General features: G+C 45.6%; 1 protein-coding gene across 1 annotated transcript in view; it reads right to left on the bottom strand.

The window, feature by feature from the left end:
• Positions 1–1117: 1117 nt before the first annotated feature.
• Positions 1118–19178, bottom strand: part of Vangl1 (VANGL planar cell polarity protein 1) — a gene marked incomplete at its 5' end in the record, with an annotated part of 42264 nt that continues 24203 nt past the window's right edge. The window contains 4 exon segments of the mRNA XM_013516531.1: positions 1118–5309; positions 9803–10037; positions 13165–13297; positions 14584–14717. Coding sequence (XP_013371985.1) covers positions 5049–5309; positions 9803–10037; positions 13165–13297; positions 14584–14717 — 763 coding nt within the window. The 3' untranslated portion in view covers positions 1118–5048.

The following is a 19178-nucleotide window of genomic DNA, read 5'->3' as shown; positions in this document are numbered from 1 at the left end:
ATTTATTTCACAGGCGAAAACAGTTACCTAACTAGATACTGGACAGGATCTGGAGAAAAGGACTCACAGAGTCCTAAGGTCTAAATTTACTCAGTAGTTTTACATTTCTTACCCATCCTTTGAAAGCTCAGCTTCCTAATGAGAAGCAAGGCTGAGGGACATGAGGGCCACCCTTTCATCTTCCATTAAAACATCAGGGCAGAGAGAGATGGTTTATGACAGCTGAGTCACAACTCAAGACAATAGAACAGGGGACATTTTTTCCAGAGTTCTACTTTACGTATGTTCTGTCAAGTCCTGAGGGCAAGAGCAGGGCAACAGTGGGTGCAAACTGCTTGCTGAGAACACGCTGCCAGGGCTCCAGGAGCGGGCCCCCAGCTCCAGACACCCTGCAGATACTCTTCCCCTTCCTGCCACTGCAGAGGGCAGAGGACCTGGCCCTAAACCAGCAAGAGGCCAGCTCAGGTCCCCGCAAGCCTTCCCCAGCCCAAGGCCTATGCACACTCTGTCCACACCAGCACGAGTGGCAGACAGCAGGGAAGGCAAGAGCACAGGGCTGCTGCAGGGACCGTGGCACCACTGGCTCTCACAGCAGTGGCAGCACTGGTGGGGCAGCCTTTCTTAGGAGAAAGGTGTTCTCAGGTTCCTCCCACTCTCCCCAGAAACCTGCTGGTAGAGTGGAGAAGCTTCCCGAATCCCAAGGAACACCCTATCTTGGGTCCTGACTCAGGTCCCTCTGCATCCAGAAATGTCAGACCTTAGATCCTGCTTCGAGGTGAAGTGGTCAGAGACTGGAAGGAAACACCCGGCTGAAATTCCATACACTAGCCAGGGGTCAGATCTTCCTTTTTGTCACCTGTAAGGCGGAGATAACCCCTGCCCCAGAAGAATGTGGGGATTCAAAGGTTGTGTAGAGCAGTATCTGACACATAACACCTTAAAAACGTGGTAGTACACATCCCTTCCTTCAGTGACTAAAACATAACGCTTTGCCACATGTGATCTAAGACCTGTCTGAGCACCTATTTGATTAAAGTTTTATACAGTGGCTTGATGGGGCATCTAACCTCTCGACTCTCGGCTATGCTGAATATCACTCAAGAACTGCACTACGGGCTTAACAATCTGTGTTTTATTTATAATGGAATATGACAAAGTTACATAGTAATAAATTCACAGTAGTGATTTTTTTGTATGTAACAAGATCCATAAAGCACAAACACTACCCAGAAATACAACACTTTACAATCAAGTCTGTCTCTGCTGCAGAGCTAGTTAAATAAATATGTTAACATTTCTGTGCTTTTTAGCAACCAATCATTGGTTGTCTTTTTCTTTTTATCTAAGTTATATTAAGGTATATAGTAAGGCTTCCAGGGTAGTAAAGTTTGACCAGTAATTCTCATAGAGCTTGATTGACCTTTGTTTGTTTCTTGCTGTTCTGGGTCACAGGGTTCTAAAGCAAGACAGGATAGAATGGACACTGATGTAAGACAGCAGGCCTCCAAGAGACACTGGTGAGCTAAAGCCCGTTACTCCTGGGTAAGAAGCCCGCATAACTCAGGGAAAGGGGTACAGTAAGGGAGGGAGAAGAAACTGGCTTTAAGAATTGCCTTCCAAGACAGGAGCTATCAGGAAATCCCTCAAACACAAGGCATATGTAGAAACACACATATCTTCACCACAGCCTTATACACATTCACAAGCATCTGCTGAGACACACACCTCTCTGCCACAGGTAATAGGGATGCAAAGACGGCCGACATGCAAAGTGCCGTCTATCTGGTAATACACACTCAGAAAAATGCTCACGTGTGTAGACACAAACATCCGCACTCAAATACGCACCCTCATGCTGGGAGCCTTCCCTGGCAGGGACCAGGAAGAAGGGAGCTGATTTCGCTGGTTTCACTGGGTGGCTGAACACTCACTCAGCCCATGGCTGGTAATGCGGTGGGGCAGGTAATCCATTTTTGTTAGTCCACTATGCTGGAGGCATCCTACAGAGCTACAGCCATTTTATAAATACACACACTTGACACACGGAGATGCTAAACAAGAGAACTGAAAGCCGCCACAGACTCACGGAGGGGGCAGGCATGCCTTCCCTCTCCAACACACTATCACAGCCAGTCCCCCTCATTAAAAGGGAGTCCCAAACTCCAGCAATGAAGTGCAATGTGGCACACACACCAGAGCCATCTACCTTTCATCTTCTGTTGAAAAGAGTTTGTCCTTTTTGTAGACCTCAAGGGGGAAGGGCAGAGGAAGAAAGTGATGTAATAATAGCTGGGCAAAAAAAAGTTGGTGGTTGAGCATCCTCTAGGGCTTACTTTCTGAACCTTAACACAAGGACTATGGATTTTGACTTAATGGATAATGTAGAGGATGGATGAACTACATAACCTTAAACTCTCTTCCTACTCCCAGAATACACTTTTTAAAACATTCAGTTCATATTCTATTAAAAAACTGCCATAGTTTTACAAGCACACACTTATGAACAAACATTATCTACTGGTTAAAACACCACCCGGGAAGACAGCAATCGCAGACCTACACTCCTCATGAAGTTCTTTCACAGTTAATGTTAGAATTTTAATAACTTAAGTTGAAAGCTATAGAAAAATCTATAAACATTTAAGGTAAAAGAAATCTTGTCTCCTCTACTAGGAACACATACTCTACTTGCCTTAGGGTACAGTTTACCCTCTTTAAAAGGAATAGCCTACTGGTTCCAAGAACTGAAATAAAAATTTACTGTGTTCAATTGTGTGATTCAGCTTTCTGAAACCTTACTTTTTTTTAATGCCATTTACCTGGTTCCCACTGCACCAGTAACTCGAACTATTTAGAGGTTGAAAGTGCAAAGGCTTAAAAAGATTCTGCATTTGATTTTGTTATTCTTTCAGAAAGAACGCAGTACAAAGTTAGTGTAAAAAATCAATATTCAATTTAAAAAGAAAGTAATTTCAGAAAGCCTGACATTCTCCTATGCAAAAAGTCAGAGAAAAAGAGAGAAAATAAGTTCCTTAATTTAAACCTGTCTTCACCCTGCTGGGAATGCACAAGCAATAGTGAATGAATCTAACTTAACCCTTCTTGCCTGGCAATTAAAGATAGGGTGGGAAGCACAGTATTTTCCAATGCTGATGAACAACGTTGTTATTAGTTCTGTCTTACACGCACGGCACTTCCAATGGCACTGTATTCAGCAGCTGGTCTGGACATCAGCCACTTTACACAGCCGAAGTTTCACACACACTTACCACCCCTTACCCTATCTTCCAAAATACTTCCTGAGAAAGACATCATAAGGAACTTCCAGTCAGAAAGGAGCTAGAGGCAAAATCTAAGAACGAAGCACCATGGTTACATGGTATGTGTTTTTCATAAACAGAACCATGTCACGACAGAGTACAACTTGGCTCCACGCCACACTTTGGATTTCCCTTCCCTTCTTCTCCAACGCAACTTTTCCAGCTGAAGGCTGCTGATCTGAGAACAATGCTTACTTTTTCAGGTACAGGTGTACTAAAACATTCAAAGCCAACTGTGATTTTTAAAACGATACACAAGGTATTGTATGGAATGCATAAGACAACAATGCTTCACACACACAAAGAGCATTTCACAGCGTCATCCTGAAGCAAGGTGACTATCATGAAGTCTGAGAAAGGGAAGGGGGAACACTTTTAAAGGTTTACTGAAGATACAGAAGGGCAAACAGAGGCAAAGATTATCCACTGCAAGGTGCAGGATGCAGCTCCTGAGGCGCGTCTCTGCAGCCGGGCTCTGCCAGGGGGCTGCTCTCTACAGCAGGACAGCTGGAAGCGCCTCCAAGACCAGCTCCAGAATAAGACAGATGGCGCATGAACCACTCCAGCCCAGCAGGTTGGCTCCCTCCTCTCCGGTCTCCCAACGCTATAGCACCCACTCTCCTTCACTTCACCAGGGACTAAAAGCGTGGCAGGACTCATGCAAGGCCCTGGTAATAAGTGGCTGAGCTGATAAGGTGCACAGTGACAGTGGTCAGAAAACACAGGGCTGGACAGCAGCAGCTGCCAGTTGGTCGGCACTGTTTGGTCTCCCTCAGCAGGGCAGCTTGGTATAAGCTTCGTGAGAACTCACCTCCTTGGGAAATCAGGTGACTCCAAGAGGTACCTGCCAACCCCAGGGTCACAGTGTTAGTCTCCCCTAGTTGGTGTGGAGCAGGGGGAGGAGGATTAGGTAGGGTAAGCTTTGGCTATAGCCTAGAAGAGGCATTCCAGTGGCTGACTCTCCCGTCTTTTACCTGGTAGGCCATGCCACACTTCCCCATGGAACAATCTGGGATGGATGGTGCAGAGACTGCAAAGGGCCTATGGCATGACTGCTAGGGTAGGTGGAATGGAGTGGAGCCATGGTGGGAAATCCCAGGGCTAGAAGCAGAATAGGATCAGAAACACGGCAGGTAGGCTTTTCTTTGGGAAAAAATAAAAGTGAATCACGCAACAGCTGTAATCTGACAGTGTGCATTTTTGGTTAGGCTCTTTCTCTGAGGAAACTAAGGCAACAAAGAACAAAGACGAAGGCAGGCATCTCCTGAACAGCTCCAACTCCCACGGATCATGTGGTTATGCAGACAACGACACACGCACACATGTAGAGGTGCGGTGTCTGGGTTCCCGAAGCAGAAGAGAGAATGGGTCCCCTAGAACCCTCGAGGTGGTTGACCAGAAGCAGTGGGGATGTGGGACTGGCTGGGAGTCAGGGATGAGTTGTAAGGCGCAGCTCCCAAGGACACAGCAGCTCCACTTTGGTTTGTAGCGTCGGCTTCTCCAGGAGTCCCATCTAAGAAAGTCAGATGCCACCAGTCACTTCTCGTCAAGGCGGACATCCCCTGCTTCCTTCCAAATAAAGTGCAGATGGTCAAAGGATACTGGTCTGTCATCTGCCAGCTTCAGTCAGCAATGAAGAATAAAAAATTTTTTAAAAAAGACACCCCTCTGGACATATATATCTCTCTATATATTCTTTTTTTATATAAAGCCTCAAATATAGAACTTTTAAACGGATGTCTCAGACTGTAAGCGAAGGACAAACTTGTGAGACTTGGGGTCTATAAACTCTTCAGAGAGTATGATGAATGGAATTTTCTTCACAGTGACAATGAGGCTGAAGTCCAAGCATTTAAGGACGAAAACAGTTCCATCCTGTAACCCATTAGTCACGGCCTCGTCACTAATAAGTCTCCACTGCGTAGACAGCCAGCGATCCTTGTCATACTGCAAGGTGGGGCCCGCACGGAGGTATCGCTCTAGGAAGGCCTGAAAGTGAAGAAAGAGCATTATGGTAGAAACAAGCATGGGGGAGAGGGCAAGTCCTGCCAGGGGCTGTTTTCCCTACATCTGGGAAAATGTTTCCCACAGGAGCTAAGGGTCTTCAGCCAGAGTCCACTTCATCATACTGATTCCCTCCTGCCACATCTCCCACTAGAGTCACTGCAGGCAGGGAAGTCGTCTTGGCCTTCCCCATTTCCTTTTGCCAATTCTCAACCAGACGAGTGATGGAGCTACCCACAGAGGCAAACACATGGGGGCGGCTGGCACCGTCACTCATGCACCACTCCTCAAAGGACACAAGCCTACCACCTACATGTTCCTCTCCCTCAGCCACATGGAAAGCTCCTTGGGCAGCAGGTACAAGGGGGTACTCAGTACATGCTCACTGAATCAATAGAGATCCGTCCTTTCATTTAAAAAAGTGCCTGCTCTACCACTTACTGACCCCATGACTTTGCATGAGTTCCTTATCTGCTCTGTAAGTAGAGACAAAAGTACCACTCTTACACTCTGCATCTGAAATGTGCCCCAAAAGCTCTGTGTTGAAGGCTTGGTGTCCAGCTGATGGGGCTACTGGGAGGTGGTGCCTAGTAGAGAGACCCCTGGGGACATGTCCTTGAGTACACTAGGGCCCTGACTCCTTCCACTCTTCTTTGCTTCCTGGCTGTCATTAGGTGAGCAGATTTGCTCCCTCACACCCTATCTGCCATGCAGAGAAGCAACAGAGTCAAGTAACCATGGACTGAGGCTTCTGAGCCCGTGAGTCAAAATAAATCTCTCCCCCTTTTAAATTGTTTTTGTCAGCTATGTTGTCACAGCAATGGAAAGCTGACATTGCAGGGCTTAATACTAACAAAACACTAACACTGGAAGGGTTAGCGCTCAGAAGGCACTCAGCTCTCCCTGTCTCCCTGGTGTACAGTAAACACAATCAGGGTGAGAGACGGTTATTCCACGCTGAACTGTGTGCACACATGGCCAGCCAAGACACCGCCAGGTCCATGTCCCCACCACTCCCGAGTTCTTGCCCTAGGGACACCTACCTCGCTAGAGTTTGCTGATCATATGACATCTTCACATGTGCTACTCCTCCTCCTACACATTCTTCTCCAAATTCCTCCTTGACCTTCAAATCTAAAGCTACCTCCCTGAACCTCTCAGGTGCATTAATATGCACTCCTCAAACATTCTATAATCAATCGCATGATCTCCTGTGATATTTTACTTTCAGACCTGTTACTGGTGACTTGCTTGCCTTTTCCCATACTGGACTTCACTCTTCTCTAGAGAGAAGGAAATATGTTTTCCATTTCTTAAAATTTGAATTTCCAATATGCCTGGCACACACCAAATCCCCAAGAGCCTGTGAATTAAATATATATAATGATTTAGCTGTGAGAAGAAGAAAAAATGAGCCAGTAATACAAATAGAAAATGTTGGGTTTGATCGACTGGGTCCCAGACAGAGTCCAAGGATAGTTTTAAAGTGGGAACCCCTTCCACCCACACCTCGTTGCTACTGCCAGGTATATTATTTCTTAGGGGATAGGCATCGATTCTAAAGCAGGAAGTAGGGCTTTGCCTACTTTTGTACCTCTAATATAAAAATAGCTTCTATGAATCATGTGAAAAAGAAATAACAATAAGAAAAATTAAATAATTTATAGAATAACTTAATGGAAAATTGACATGAAAAATTTTCTATCACATTAACTACTGAAGAAATATACATTAAAATACTTCTTCCTCTAGATGGGCAATGATTGAAAAGAATGATAAGATCCCATGCTGCCGAGCCGGTGGGGAAAGAGGAAGTCTCGCCGCCAGAGGCAATCGTATAAAACGGTAACAACCCTGAGAAGGAATATCGGGCAGAACTTTGATCTAGCTGTTTCTCTACTAGAAATTTACCCTTCAGAAATGAAATACTTGCATAAATACCTGTGAACAAAAGATGTGCACTGCCAAGCTGTTTAGAGCACATGATGACAGGCTTTTTCTAGATATGTAAGTATTTTCAGCTTTGCAAGTAACATGCCGTCATAACTGCTCAACTCTGCTGATACAGTGAAAACAGCCACAGTGGGATGTCATGTGCAGAGCATGGCTGGGTACCAATAAAAGTTGATTTACAAGGAGAGCCTCTGGCTTTGCCTAATGAACTTAATGTGCACCAACAGGCAGTCAGTTAAACAAATCACAGTGCTTGGTAGAATAGGATGCAGCTATCAACAGAATGAGTTAGATCTGCATGAATTAAGTCTGTTTTTTAATGACATGCAAAAAGTCAAAAAGCTTTAAGAGAAAAAAAGCAAGTTTCCAAAATATATATATATACGGTATGATCCCATTTCTGATTTTTCACTTCTAGTTAAAATAAAATGCACACATATATTTAAAAGAACATACACCAACTCCTTAGCAGAAAGAACTGCTGGGGTGGTGGGAGATGGAAATGTCACTTTCCACAGTAAACTTTTCTATAACGTTTAGGTTTTTATTGTAAGGCTATTATTTTTAATTCAGAAAAGTATAAACTTTTAAACGAAACAGGAAGCAATTATGAAATTTCCTAAAATCTTGAAAAAGAAAACAACTGTTCATTCTTCATGGTACAAGCGATCCGTCTGTACATGAGCAGTATTTTTTTTTTTTTTTTTTGGTTTTGGTTTTTCTCCGGTACCGGGAACCGAACTCACGACCTTGCGCTTGCCAGGCAGGCGCTTTTGCCACTGAGCTAAATCCCCAGCCCCTACATGAGCAGTATTTTCCTTACAGTTTGGAGTTATTAGAGGTTATTGTGCAAAAATGTAAAAAAAAACATACATACACTTTTGTATGTAATAGCCCCTGGGTGTCCACAGAGGGACTGCTTCCAGGATTCCCTGCAATGCTAAGATCTGAGTATGCTCAAGTTCCCCATATAAAATGACATACTTTTTCCATATAACCTAGACACACCTTCCCATATATTTTAATTCATCTCTAGATTCCTTATAAAACCCAGCACAATGTAAATGCTGTGTAAATGGGTGCTCTATCAGATTGTTTAGGGAATAACAAGAGAAAAATCTGTATGTTCAGATGGACGCATTTTCCCCCAATTATTTTCCATCTGTGACTGGTAGAATCCATCTGTGGATGTAGAATCCACAGATTTGGAGAGCTGACTGCATATCTGATTATGCTGAATATTTTTAACAGAGGGATTAGTGAGTCAAAGACGATGGAAAGCCTTAGTTTCTTACTGAATATTTCTGTGAATGCTTTTCCTAAGGGCTGCAGGACTGACAATGTAAGAACAGGACACGTACATAGTGCAACATGTGACACAGTTCTTATTACAAACAGCTGCTAAACGTTACATGTACACTGAAGCTGAGCTCACTTACCTTCTATCAAGTGACTCATACATCATATTGCTATATGTAATGTCGTTCTTACACAACAACCCCACCTCCATTTTATAAAAGAGGCAACAGTATAGAGTTAACTTGTGCAGTCATAAACCAATTAAGTGCGAGAGCCAGGATCTGAACCCACTATTCTCTGATAAGATAGCATGTGCTACATCCTTAATCTATTTTGCCTCCTTGGCCACCTCGCTCTCTCAATTCCCTGTAATAACTCAAAAAGTACACTAACATCATAGTCCCAAAGACCACTCAGTAAAACTAATTCTGCACATCTAAAATGCCCATCATAGCAATGGCACTTTTTCTACCATTACAGTAGCTATTTAGTCTTTATCATATGAAAGGTACTATTCTAAACATTTTACATGAATTTTTTTAGCTTCCAAAATGACCAAATGAGGACATTACTATTATCCCCAGCTTACAGGTTAGGGAAATGTGGCTGAGAGCCAGGAAGCTATTTCCTTAAGGTTGTAAGCTAGTTGGTGAAAAAGCAGCTCCAGCACACACAGACTATCCCTAACCATTAAACTATCCTGCTTCTAAGGTGAGACTCTCTCCTCTGTTAGAAACTCGAGGCCTCTGAAAGGCACAATTAAAAATAGTTATACTGGAGGTATATAAGTATGAATCACTAATTCTTACCACTTGGTGTTTTAGAGAAGCCTTTGATTTTTCATCATTCCTGGTACAGGTTGAGCATCCCTAACTTAACATTTTAAATCTAAAATGTTCCAAAACCCCCAATTTTGTGGGCATCAGCATGACACTATAGGTCTGATGCACTCAAACTCTGTTTCATAAACAAATTATTAAAAATATTCAGCCTATGTGCATGAAGTACATATGAAGCGTAAGTGAATTTCATATTTAGACTTGGGCCCCACCCGAACAGCAACCCACTGTTCCTACGCAAATATTCTGACACCTGAAAATAATGCCACATCTGAAACACTTCTGGTTCTAACCATTTCAGATAAGGCTACTCAATCCGTGACACCCTAAACTGTGACTGGCCAAGCTTGGTGACCAGTCAGGCTGACAGCTGGCCACATGTCACACCTTGGGGGTCATGCTGTTGGTGATGCAGAAGGCCAGATGCTGCAGGATGCTCTCCATGCTGTGGTAGTGCTGCTGCCGAGTGGTTCGCAGGTACTTCTGCAGCGCCCTGGCCATGGAGGGGAAGATGGCCTGCGCTGCCTCCCTGGGGTCCATCACCTCCCCTGGGGCTTTCTGCTGCTCCTCGGCCTGGAGACGCTGGATGTGGATGAACGCCTCTTCCACTGCCACCACTAGCCTGGGAAGTGACAGGATGTAGTCATCAGTCATCAGGGTGAAACCCATCACAGTGCTTGAGAATGGTCCCATGGGGCTGGGAGGGCCTCCTGACCAACCTGATTCTGCCACTAACGTTGCTGCCACTAGCTTGCCCAAGCCTCGATCACACTCTCCTTAAAGGGCTGGGGGACAGAGGGAGAAAGAGAATTAAGAGCAAAAATACGATGTGTGATGGGGGCCCTTGGGGTGGGAGATAACTCTCTTCTCAAGTCTGCTACTAATGAGCTTGGGGACCTCCAATCAATGTTTTATCTCTACAAAGAGAATTTATCTTTAAAGAGTTTGGAGGCCCCTCAAAACTGCATAGAAAGGGCTCTGCACACACTGAGAAGCAGCTAATGTGCAGAAGCAGCTTACAAAGAAGCAGAGATCGGTCCCCCAGATCTAGCCACCCACTCCACCTGGTCCAGCAGCCCCTGGGAAAAGGAAGAAAGTACAACACACATAAGGGAAACCACCTGCTATGATGTGGATCAAAAATGTCCCTCAGACGCATGTGTTCAGAGGTGAGGCTGTGGAAAGTGACTGGGTCATGAGGGCACTAACCTTGTCAACCCTCGGAGATTATAGCTAAATGGTCCGTTAGGAACTGAGACCTTGCTGGAGGAGGTCACTGTAGGCATAACAAGAGAAGGGATTCTCTTGTCCCTGGCCCCTTTCTCTTTTCCTCTCTCTGCTTCCTGGGTGCCATGAGGTGAGCAGCCACTCTCTTCCACCATGATGTTTCTGTCACTCCACTGGCTTAAGGCAAATGGAGCTCACTGGCCATGCTGAAATAAAGCTAAGATAAATCTTTCCTTTTTTAAAACTAATTTGTGTGAGGTGTTTTGCTATAGTAATGGGATGCTGACCTACACAGACTATTGGTACTGAGAAGTGAAGTCACTGCTATGACTATACCTGACCATGTTGTTCAGAAGCCTTTGGAACTGGCTGGTGGGATGAGTTCGGAAAGGTATGGAGATGCTGACTACAGAAGCCCTAGAATGTCACATGCAGAGCTTAATAGGCAATTACAGTATATACTCAGAAGACCAGAATGCTGATGGGAATGTGCTGATGAGGTTTCCGGTGGGAATAAGAACTCTAGTGGGAAGTGCACTGGAGACCATGCAGGTTACATTCTGGCAAAGAACTTGTCAACATTTTATCCATGTCCTTAGACTATGAGACTAAATTTAAAGATGACAGACTAATTAATCTGGCAAAAGAAATTTCAAAGCAGTGAAATATTCAGGCAGTGGCATGTGTATTGCTGACTGCTCTTAGCCTCATTTACAGTACGAATCATTAGCAAAAAGCAGAGTGGAAAGATCTGACAAATTTGCAGTTTGGCCAGAAGTGCACAGGAAAAGGAAGGTGTGGCTGAAAAGATTAGTGCCATTGATAAAAAAAAAAAAAAAAAAAAACCTGCCAAGTGTTTTGCATTGGGACATAGGAAAGAAGATGCTTTGAGGGCATCTCAAGAATTGGTCCAGCCTCAATTCACTGCAGTCTTACAGGGGTAAAATATGAATTCATTTGAAACACTACTTTGACAAGAGACTACAACTAACTGTGCCCTATTCCCACAGAGACACCTAGGGAGTTGCTTCCCAAAGATCATTTCACTGTGTTCAGCCATCTAGGCACTTAGGGGCCACTGCATCCAGGGTTCTAGAAGACCCAGCTACTGCTATAGCTGGTAACAAACCTTGGTATTCTCTACACGATGCTGGTTTTGTGCACATGCAGAATGCAATAGTTACAGGGTCATGGAGGCTTCCATTTCACTGATCTCAAAGGAAGGCCTGGAAGACCAAGTATTGTCAGTATCCCTACAGGCAGTCCCTGAGAGGTCAGCTCATGAAGCTGTAATAGTCAAAGTGAAACTGAAATGGAAATTCTGGGAAGGTAGAGGTACCAGGAACACTGTATGTCTGTTGAGGAAAGCAGCAGGAGTTGGAGAGAGTCAGCCCAAGAGTCAGCCCAGCCTTGTGGGTTACAACCAGCAATGCCATAGCAGCAGGGATACCCAAGCTTTTTGGAGCTCACATCATGCTACCATATTCCCTGGATGCTGGACTTAAAGCTACAGGATTGCATGCTTGTCCTCCTGCAATTTAGCCTTGGTTATCCTATCTCTCCTTTCCATGTCCCCATTCCTCCCTTTTGGAATGGGAATGCCTACTCTGTATCATTGCATCGTGAAAGTACGTAACTCACCTTCTGAGTTTTACAAAGGCTCACACTAAAAACTTGCCTTAAGTTTTGGAGGAGACTGAATTTGGACTTTTGAGAAATGCTGGAAGACTTTACCAACTTCTGGAGATAGACTGAATGAATGCATTTTACATAATGAGATAGACATAGACCTTTGGGGGGACATGGGTAGAATACTATGGTTTAAATCAAAGATGTCCCCCAAAAGGCTCATGTATTCAGAGGTAGAGGTTTGGAAAGTAATTGGATCACAGGGGCATCAACCTCAACAATGGAGTAATAGCTGAATACGCTGTTAGGAGGAGGATAAGACTAGCTGCAGGAATAGTCACTGGGCGCACAACCCGGAAGAGCCTATCTCCACTCCCTCCTACTGCCCCACGTCATGGCTGACACAGACGAGTACCTTTCTCTTACCGCTGCTTCCATCAGGATGCTTCTGCCGTGCCAATGGAGCCACCTGACAATATAAGCTAAAATATGTCCTCCTTTTTAAAGTTGATTTATGTCAGGTATTTTGTCACAGTGACAGCTGATTAATATGCCCCCTTTGTCTTTTTCTTTAATTAACAGGGGCAGATATGGGAAATCAGCAAGGTTGAGTGGGTGGGACAGGCCCACTCCACATGTGGGCACAGACCAGCAGCAGCTTCTCCTGGGAATCTGTTAGTAATAAGTCCCAGGTCCCATCCCAGAGGTACCAAAATGGCATTGTGATCTTTATGGGTGGGCCCTGAGCATGGAATCTAGGTCAATAAGCCCTCCTTGTGAAGGAGGCAGGTGCACTCCAAGGGCTCACAGAAGTCATATTTGTAAACAAAAACTTCATCCTGCCAGTGAGAAAAGAAAAGACAGAAGGGCTCGGCGGAGGGTGAGCCACGTACCTTGCCCTCCGCTTCTTTATCCGACGCTCGTGCTCAGCCTCTTCATAATACAGCTCGTTGTGGCTCGAGTCCCTGCGCCTGGCGGCTGCAGCGATCATAGCCCGGGACTGACCAGTGGCGTTGTTACTGGGGCCTTCGGGAAAGATGAAGGGAGAAGCACAGCTTTAACACCAAGGGGCTGGGCATGGTGCAGAAAATAAGCACCAGGGTCTGTCGATGCTGTCCACCCACCCCCTACGAAGTAAACACACATATCCTAACAGTGTCCTCCCAGGAGTGAAGATCGCACACTCCCCACAGCTGTTAGAAAGTGAGCCAGGAAACATCCTGACACAATCTGATAGGAAGAAATGGAGAAAGAACTCAGAAGGGGATAAAGAATGTCCGACACTTAGCCAGAAACAACAGGCGAGTGTGCTGAAGATGTCATTTATTATCTGTGACACAAAGTTTCAGTTTGGCCATAAGGGCAGCTGGGCCATCAGAATAAGAGAATGAGCAGGACTGGAGAACAAGGACAGATGGAAAAGAAAACCAAGAGACAAGGGACACGGATCACACACAGAAAAGCAAACTAAGATGGGAATGCCATGGCAGTCGTGACTTTTATAGAAAATATCTACACTTGAGGACATACAAAATGGCCCGTTTATGAATTCAAACTTAGAGCTCCTATTTCATCCCCTGACCACGGACTACCTTAACCTGTCACAAAGACATGGCAGATTCCAAGCTTTCTTATGAGGGACTTATGTGGCCGGAGACTTGGTTTCCCTAGTGAGAATATGCTAAATTCCTAGTGGGAACATTCCCAGTCCTTCAGGATTCACAGGAAGTCATATACTTCATATGCAAAAAAAAAAAAAAAAAAAAAATCAGGAAGGATATTGCCACATAAATCACTTTACTTGTTGAAAACATGATCTCCTCTGGAGTCTGCAAAGCTCTTGCCCTAACCCAAGGTGCCTGGCAAGAAGTGACACCGTGTCCTGTTTCTTACACTTGAACATCTGACACCCTCAAGCCCAGCTCAGGCTTCCTGGTCTGGCCTTCAGCCTCTTGCTGCCACTCAACTCCAGCTCCCAGCTAACATGGAGACACCGGATGCCTGAACTACTGGGATTTCCAGTCTGAAAGGACTTGAGTAGCTTCCTTAGACTTTGAGTTTCATCCAACTTTTGAAGATTAGTCCTTTCCTAATAGCTTTCAATGTAAGGGGGTCCCGGCAGCAGGCAGGAAACACATTACTATTGTTTTCAATCATAAAAATCCCCGAATGAAAGAAATTCTCACATATGCAGCCTATAAATCAACAGTCTTGTGAAAATGTCTGCCTACTATTTTTTAAAAAAGAAACTGGTCTGGAATGAGAACGTGCATAAGGTTGGCACACCACAGGTACTGTTTTAAGGCACGTACCATCTACGTTGTACACTTTCAGCCCGGCCATGTGTTTGGCTGCTCGGAATTTGGAAGCTGTTAGGAGGTTTGGGTTATAGATGGTGAAATCTTTGTAGTAATTTTCCAGAACCACCAAAGCTGCTCTCTGGATACTGCAAAAAGAAGGTAAAATTAATGCAAATCAGAATAAGCAGGTGCTAAGTAAAAAATTGTTCTCTTGAGTCAGGGAAGGTAACAAAACACCAAGGATAACCTCATACCCAAGTCTGCTGGTTTCCACACCTTGCTGTCTCCAGGATGAAAATGTATTTATTTATTTATTTTTTTGGTTTTTCTCCGGTACCGGGAACCGAACTCACGACCTTGGGCTTGCCAGGCAGGCGCTTTGCCGCTGAGCTAAATCCCCAGCCCCTCCAGGATGAAAATTTAAAGACCCAACTAAGTCTCGTCACCAACTGGTTTCCTTGCTAAGGCTCCCTCAGTAGCCATATCCCATCCAGCCAGCAGCTGAATAAGGAAGAAGTTACAACTTGTAACTGACATTTAGGTTTAGGCTACACAGAACTTTTCCTATTTTCTTCAGTTTACAAAAAAGAAAAGACCCTGGAATGCCAAAAAACTTACTAGAGGTCACAGAGTGAAAGAACAAAACACAGACTCAAGTTTCTCCAGACCCAGTTCAGTGTTCTGTGTCACAGCGCACTACCCCGGCGGATGACGACTCCTGGGCTTTAGGTTTTACGTGGAACAGAACAATGGCATTCACACAGGGTAGAGTGCACTTAAAAGAAGACTTTATCGCAGACCATTTGAGTTTTATGGCCCCCAATGCCCTCCGACCCTTCAACTGCTATCTCTGGCTCTCAGCAGAGGGGTGTGAAGGGTACTATCACTGTCCCAAGGTCTGAGGTCCTCAAACTCTCATTTGCTTAGACCTTGAGAGCGCAGGAGGGAAGAAGAATACAGGGAATATCCACAGTAGGAGTGTGGATGCAGGGAGGCTCCCGAGACTCGGAAATGAGCAGTGCTGGCACAGGAACACATTCTGGGTCTCACATACGAGGTACCTACCACCTCGGAAAGAAACCTGCAATGGTGCAGTGAAAGTTTTTATCTTACCTGACCCTTATGATCATTCAAGATAAGAAACAGAAGCACAGAAGTCTATACGACTAATGCAATGGCACGCATCTAATACACAGGTGAGCTGGAACCCTGAGGCAGACCAACAAACCTCCAACTCATGCTCTTTCCCCCGTAATGTGCAGCCTCTGTGAAATGGTGTGAGTCCCCCCACAGCTCTCTAAGCTGTTCACCAACCATCAGGGTGCTAAATACCACACCTGCGTCTTTACTGTGCTCTTTAGATTCACATTCCTAGAACTCTGCTGAATAGATGGGCTCATGAGGATTACTTAGGATGCCAGAGGACCAGGACAGGGCTGCTTTTGATTCCTGGATGACCACAGTACACTCTGATGCTCTCACAGTAGCTTGAGGATATTCATTTCATCCAGACCATGTAGTGCCCAAGCCACCAGGTTGATTTTGTCAACCCACCCTCTCAGCTTGGATCTAAAAGGATCTAGAAGTCAGCCCGCTAACTTCCTTGAGAGCACAGTCATGGCAGTGCTTCCTTAGTTATATCAACAGCAGTGCCATGATCGGTGATCTGTACTCATCCTACAAATATACAGTCCCCGGGGCAGGGAAACACTGTGAGACTGACCTTGCATTATGGAACTCTAAAATTCCTAAAGCAAATTCCCATTTTGAAAGTCCTAGCCACTCCAGCACTCAGCTGCTCATTCACAGTCTCAAATTTAAGTAGCTGCATGTGCAAAGCACTGGGAACACAAGGATAGAAGGGAAAGACTTCGCCATGGCCAGACACGCAGAGCACAAGCCACTTGACAGCTGTGCTCCATTCTGACATATGTAGGGGTTGACCAAGCACCAGGACAGCTTCAGTACTTTCCCAGGAAAGGATAACATACAAGAGCAGCTTCCCTGGGGAGCTGGCACTTGAGCTGAGGTTTGTGTCATTACAGATTTTTGCACAAAAGTCCACATCACTTGCTGTGAGCTCTGGCAGGGCTCAAGCTTAGCAGGACCCCAACCTCTTCCCTGCCCCTCTGCCTGTGACATGCTCTGCAGAAAGGCAAGTACTTCCTCATCCTTCCTGCATCTAGATATCTACCATGCCCCTCTTCCTGGTAACACCCATGTGCTCTCTTGCACACCTACGTCACTTACTACCCCACTCACTGCTTATTTTCCAGAGTCTCCATGCTTTTGTGAGAAAAGGAGTCCCTCTGTGCAGAAATAAGCCCCAGTCACACACTCAGCCTTTGGGTGTTTGCACCATGGCATTTCAAACTCCTGTACTGCCATAGAAATTTCTCTCGGTGTCAGAATTCCAACAGAAAATTATTTTCATAATCAAAATTTGAAAGGCAAAAGGCAATTCTGAAAGTTCTGCTCAGGCCTGTCTTCAAAGCAAAACCCTCTTGCGGCTGCTGGGTTTTACTGTTCAGCTCAGCCAGGCCACTAGAAGAGCTCAGGGATCCCTAGTACCTCTGTTGGGCCAGCAAGGGAAACTGTCACATTGCTCACCTCATGTCACAGCCACAGGCCACTGCCCTGTTCTTCTACCCCAGCCCGGCTCCAGCAGGGATCACGCTGTGCCACCTTCCCACACAGGGCCTCTGGCAAATGCTGCCCACACCGGGGCAAGGCCACAGCTGCAGCAACCTGCCTCAGAGCAATGCCCAAGGCATCCCCTAGTAAGAGCCCCGAGGCCTGGCGTGAATCTGTCTTCCCAGGGCAGAGAAGCTCTGCTCCAGAAACCCCAGAAAGGGAGAAGAGCAGCATGTTGCTCATCCTCCAGCATGACTTCTCAGCGGGGGCCCCACTGTGACTCAGAGCCGGCTGGACCTGGCTGGCCTCCCAGGCCAACACAGTAAGCTGGAGCTGAAGAACTCTCAGCGCCAAGTTTACAAATGCCTCCAAGAGCCCTGCACACTCTTGCTTACACAGAATCGTTTGCCTGACATTCAACAAACATAGGAACTCTAGGGAATGAGAATTTCTACACAACTGAAGATAACATATAACCAAGTGTTCAGCTTTAAAAAATGGGTATGGACTTTTGGATTAAAATTTCACATGCACCCTGCACCTTTTCACAGAGCAAACTGTAATACATGTTGTGGAGACTTGGGAAGATGATTATGTGTCTTCATCACTGAGCTGTGGCATGTCCGTAACAGGGAAGACATGGGTGCAACCAGCAACCAGAAGCTATCTGCCCCTGTGCTCCATGCTCCAAGCTGCAGTGCAGTGTGAATACTCAAGGCTCTTTGCTATGTCCTTTATTGGGCTCCCTTACTACTAGCTATCAAAGTCAGTCTGGGTGCTGTGCCCTGGCACTAGTCTAAGTCATAGTCCCTACAAAGCCAGGATGCAGGGAGCACCTAGCCCCTAGGCCAAGAGAAGGGCTCAGAATTCTTCCTGCCTTTACTCTTCCTAATATGGTACCATTCAGGGCCAGAGGAGGACTGACCTCTCCCAGGAAGCCTCTCCACACTTCATCCTAAGCCACCACATATGTTCTGTGGTGTCCTCCAAGGAGTCAAGCTATTCTTGCCTGTTCAACAGCTGTGTATAGAGTTCCCCATGCCCAAGGGATACCTCTTTTGATTTCTCCACAGGCACAATGTTTATTGGCTCCACTTGTCTATTTATGAAACCCTAAAATTCCTATAGGTCTAGGATCAATCCTGAGAATATATTTCACAAAACTGTGCAATTTCAGAGCCAAAAAGGGCTTCAGAGATGAATGAAAGCAAACCCTTCAATTAACCCCAACCTCTAGACTAGGTAATCTCTGCAGAAGGAAGGAGGAAGGAAAAATCAGGGTTGTGAGGAACACGCCGCCTCTCATTACTACTTTATTCAGAGGCAAAAGGCAGTGACTGGGTCAGCAAGCCTCAGGCAGGAACCCTGTACTACAGTCAAGAGGAGCCTGAGGTTCAGACTGTAGACATGGCCACCATTAGGCCTAAGGCAAGGGGCCTTCTCCACCAAAGCCACAGGCCAACACACTACGCTGTCGCTAACCAGGGAGCTCCCCCCTCACAGCCCACACAGATTTGTGGAAAACGGCACACAGAGATATGCCTAGTTACAACAGAATTTCACTTAACACCTACACATCGAAAAGCAAACACAGGAATCCAGAAACACATAGGAAAAGACAATACAGGAAACAGAATACTCAGGCTCCAAAGAGGCTGATGTCACCATCAACAGAACCTCCTGTGCTATGCTTGGGCTCAAGCTGGTTCAAACCTGAGCATAGAGGAAAAACTGGGCAGTACTGGATCAGCCCAGATCACTGAGGGAACTGATACCCCATTTTAGTTTAAAACTCACCGCTGACCAAGTGGTCTATTCTCTTGACAGGAAGAAGATAAAAGGTGAAATGCTGTGGTCTTTTGTGCTAATCGACCGCAGAAACACCTCATGTCACTGGCAACTGTTACAACAACGCTGTGGCAACAGGGAAGAGGAGCTCACCCTGGAACAGACCGAGGGAAGCAAGCGCCTGG

The sequence above is a fragment of the Chinchilla lanigera genome, unplaced genomic scaffold (assembly GCF_000276665.1).
Source record: "Chinchilla lanigera isolate Chin_1 unplaced genomic scaffold, ChiLan1.0 scaffold00034, whole genome shotgun sequence".
Classification (NCBI taxonomy): Eukaryota; Metazoa; Chordata; class Mammalia; order Rodentia; family Chinchillidae; genus Chinchilla; species Chinchilla lanigera.
Note: the sequence above shows the minus strand (reverse complement) of the source record. Positions and strands in the feature narration are given on the sequence as shown.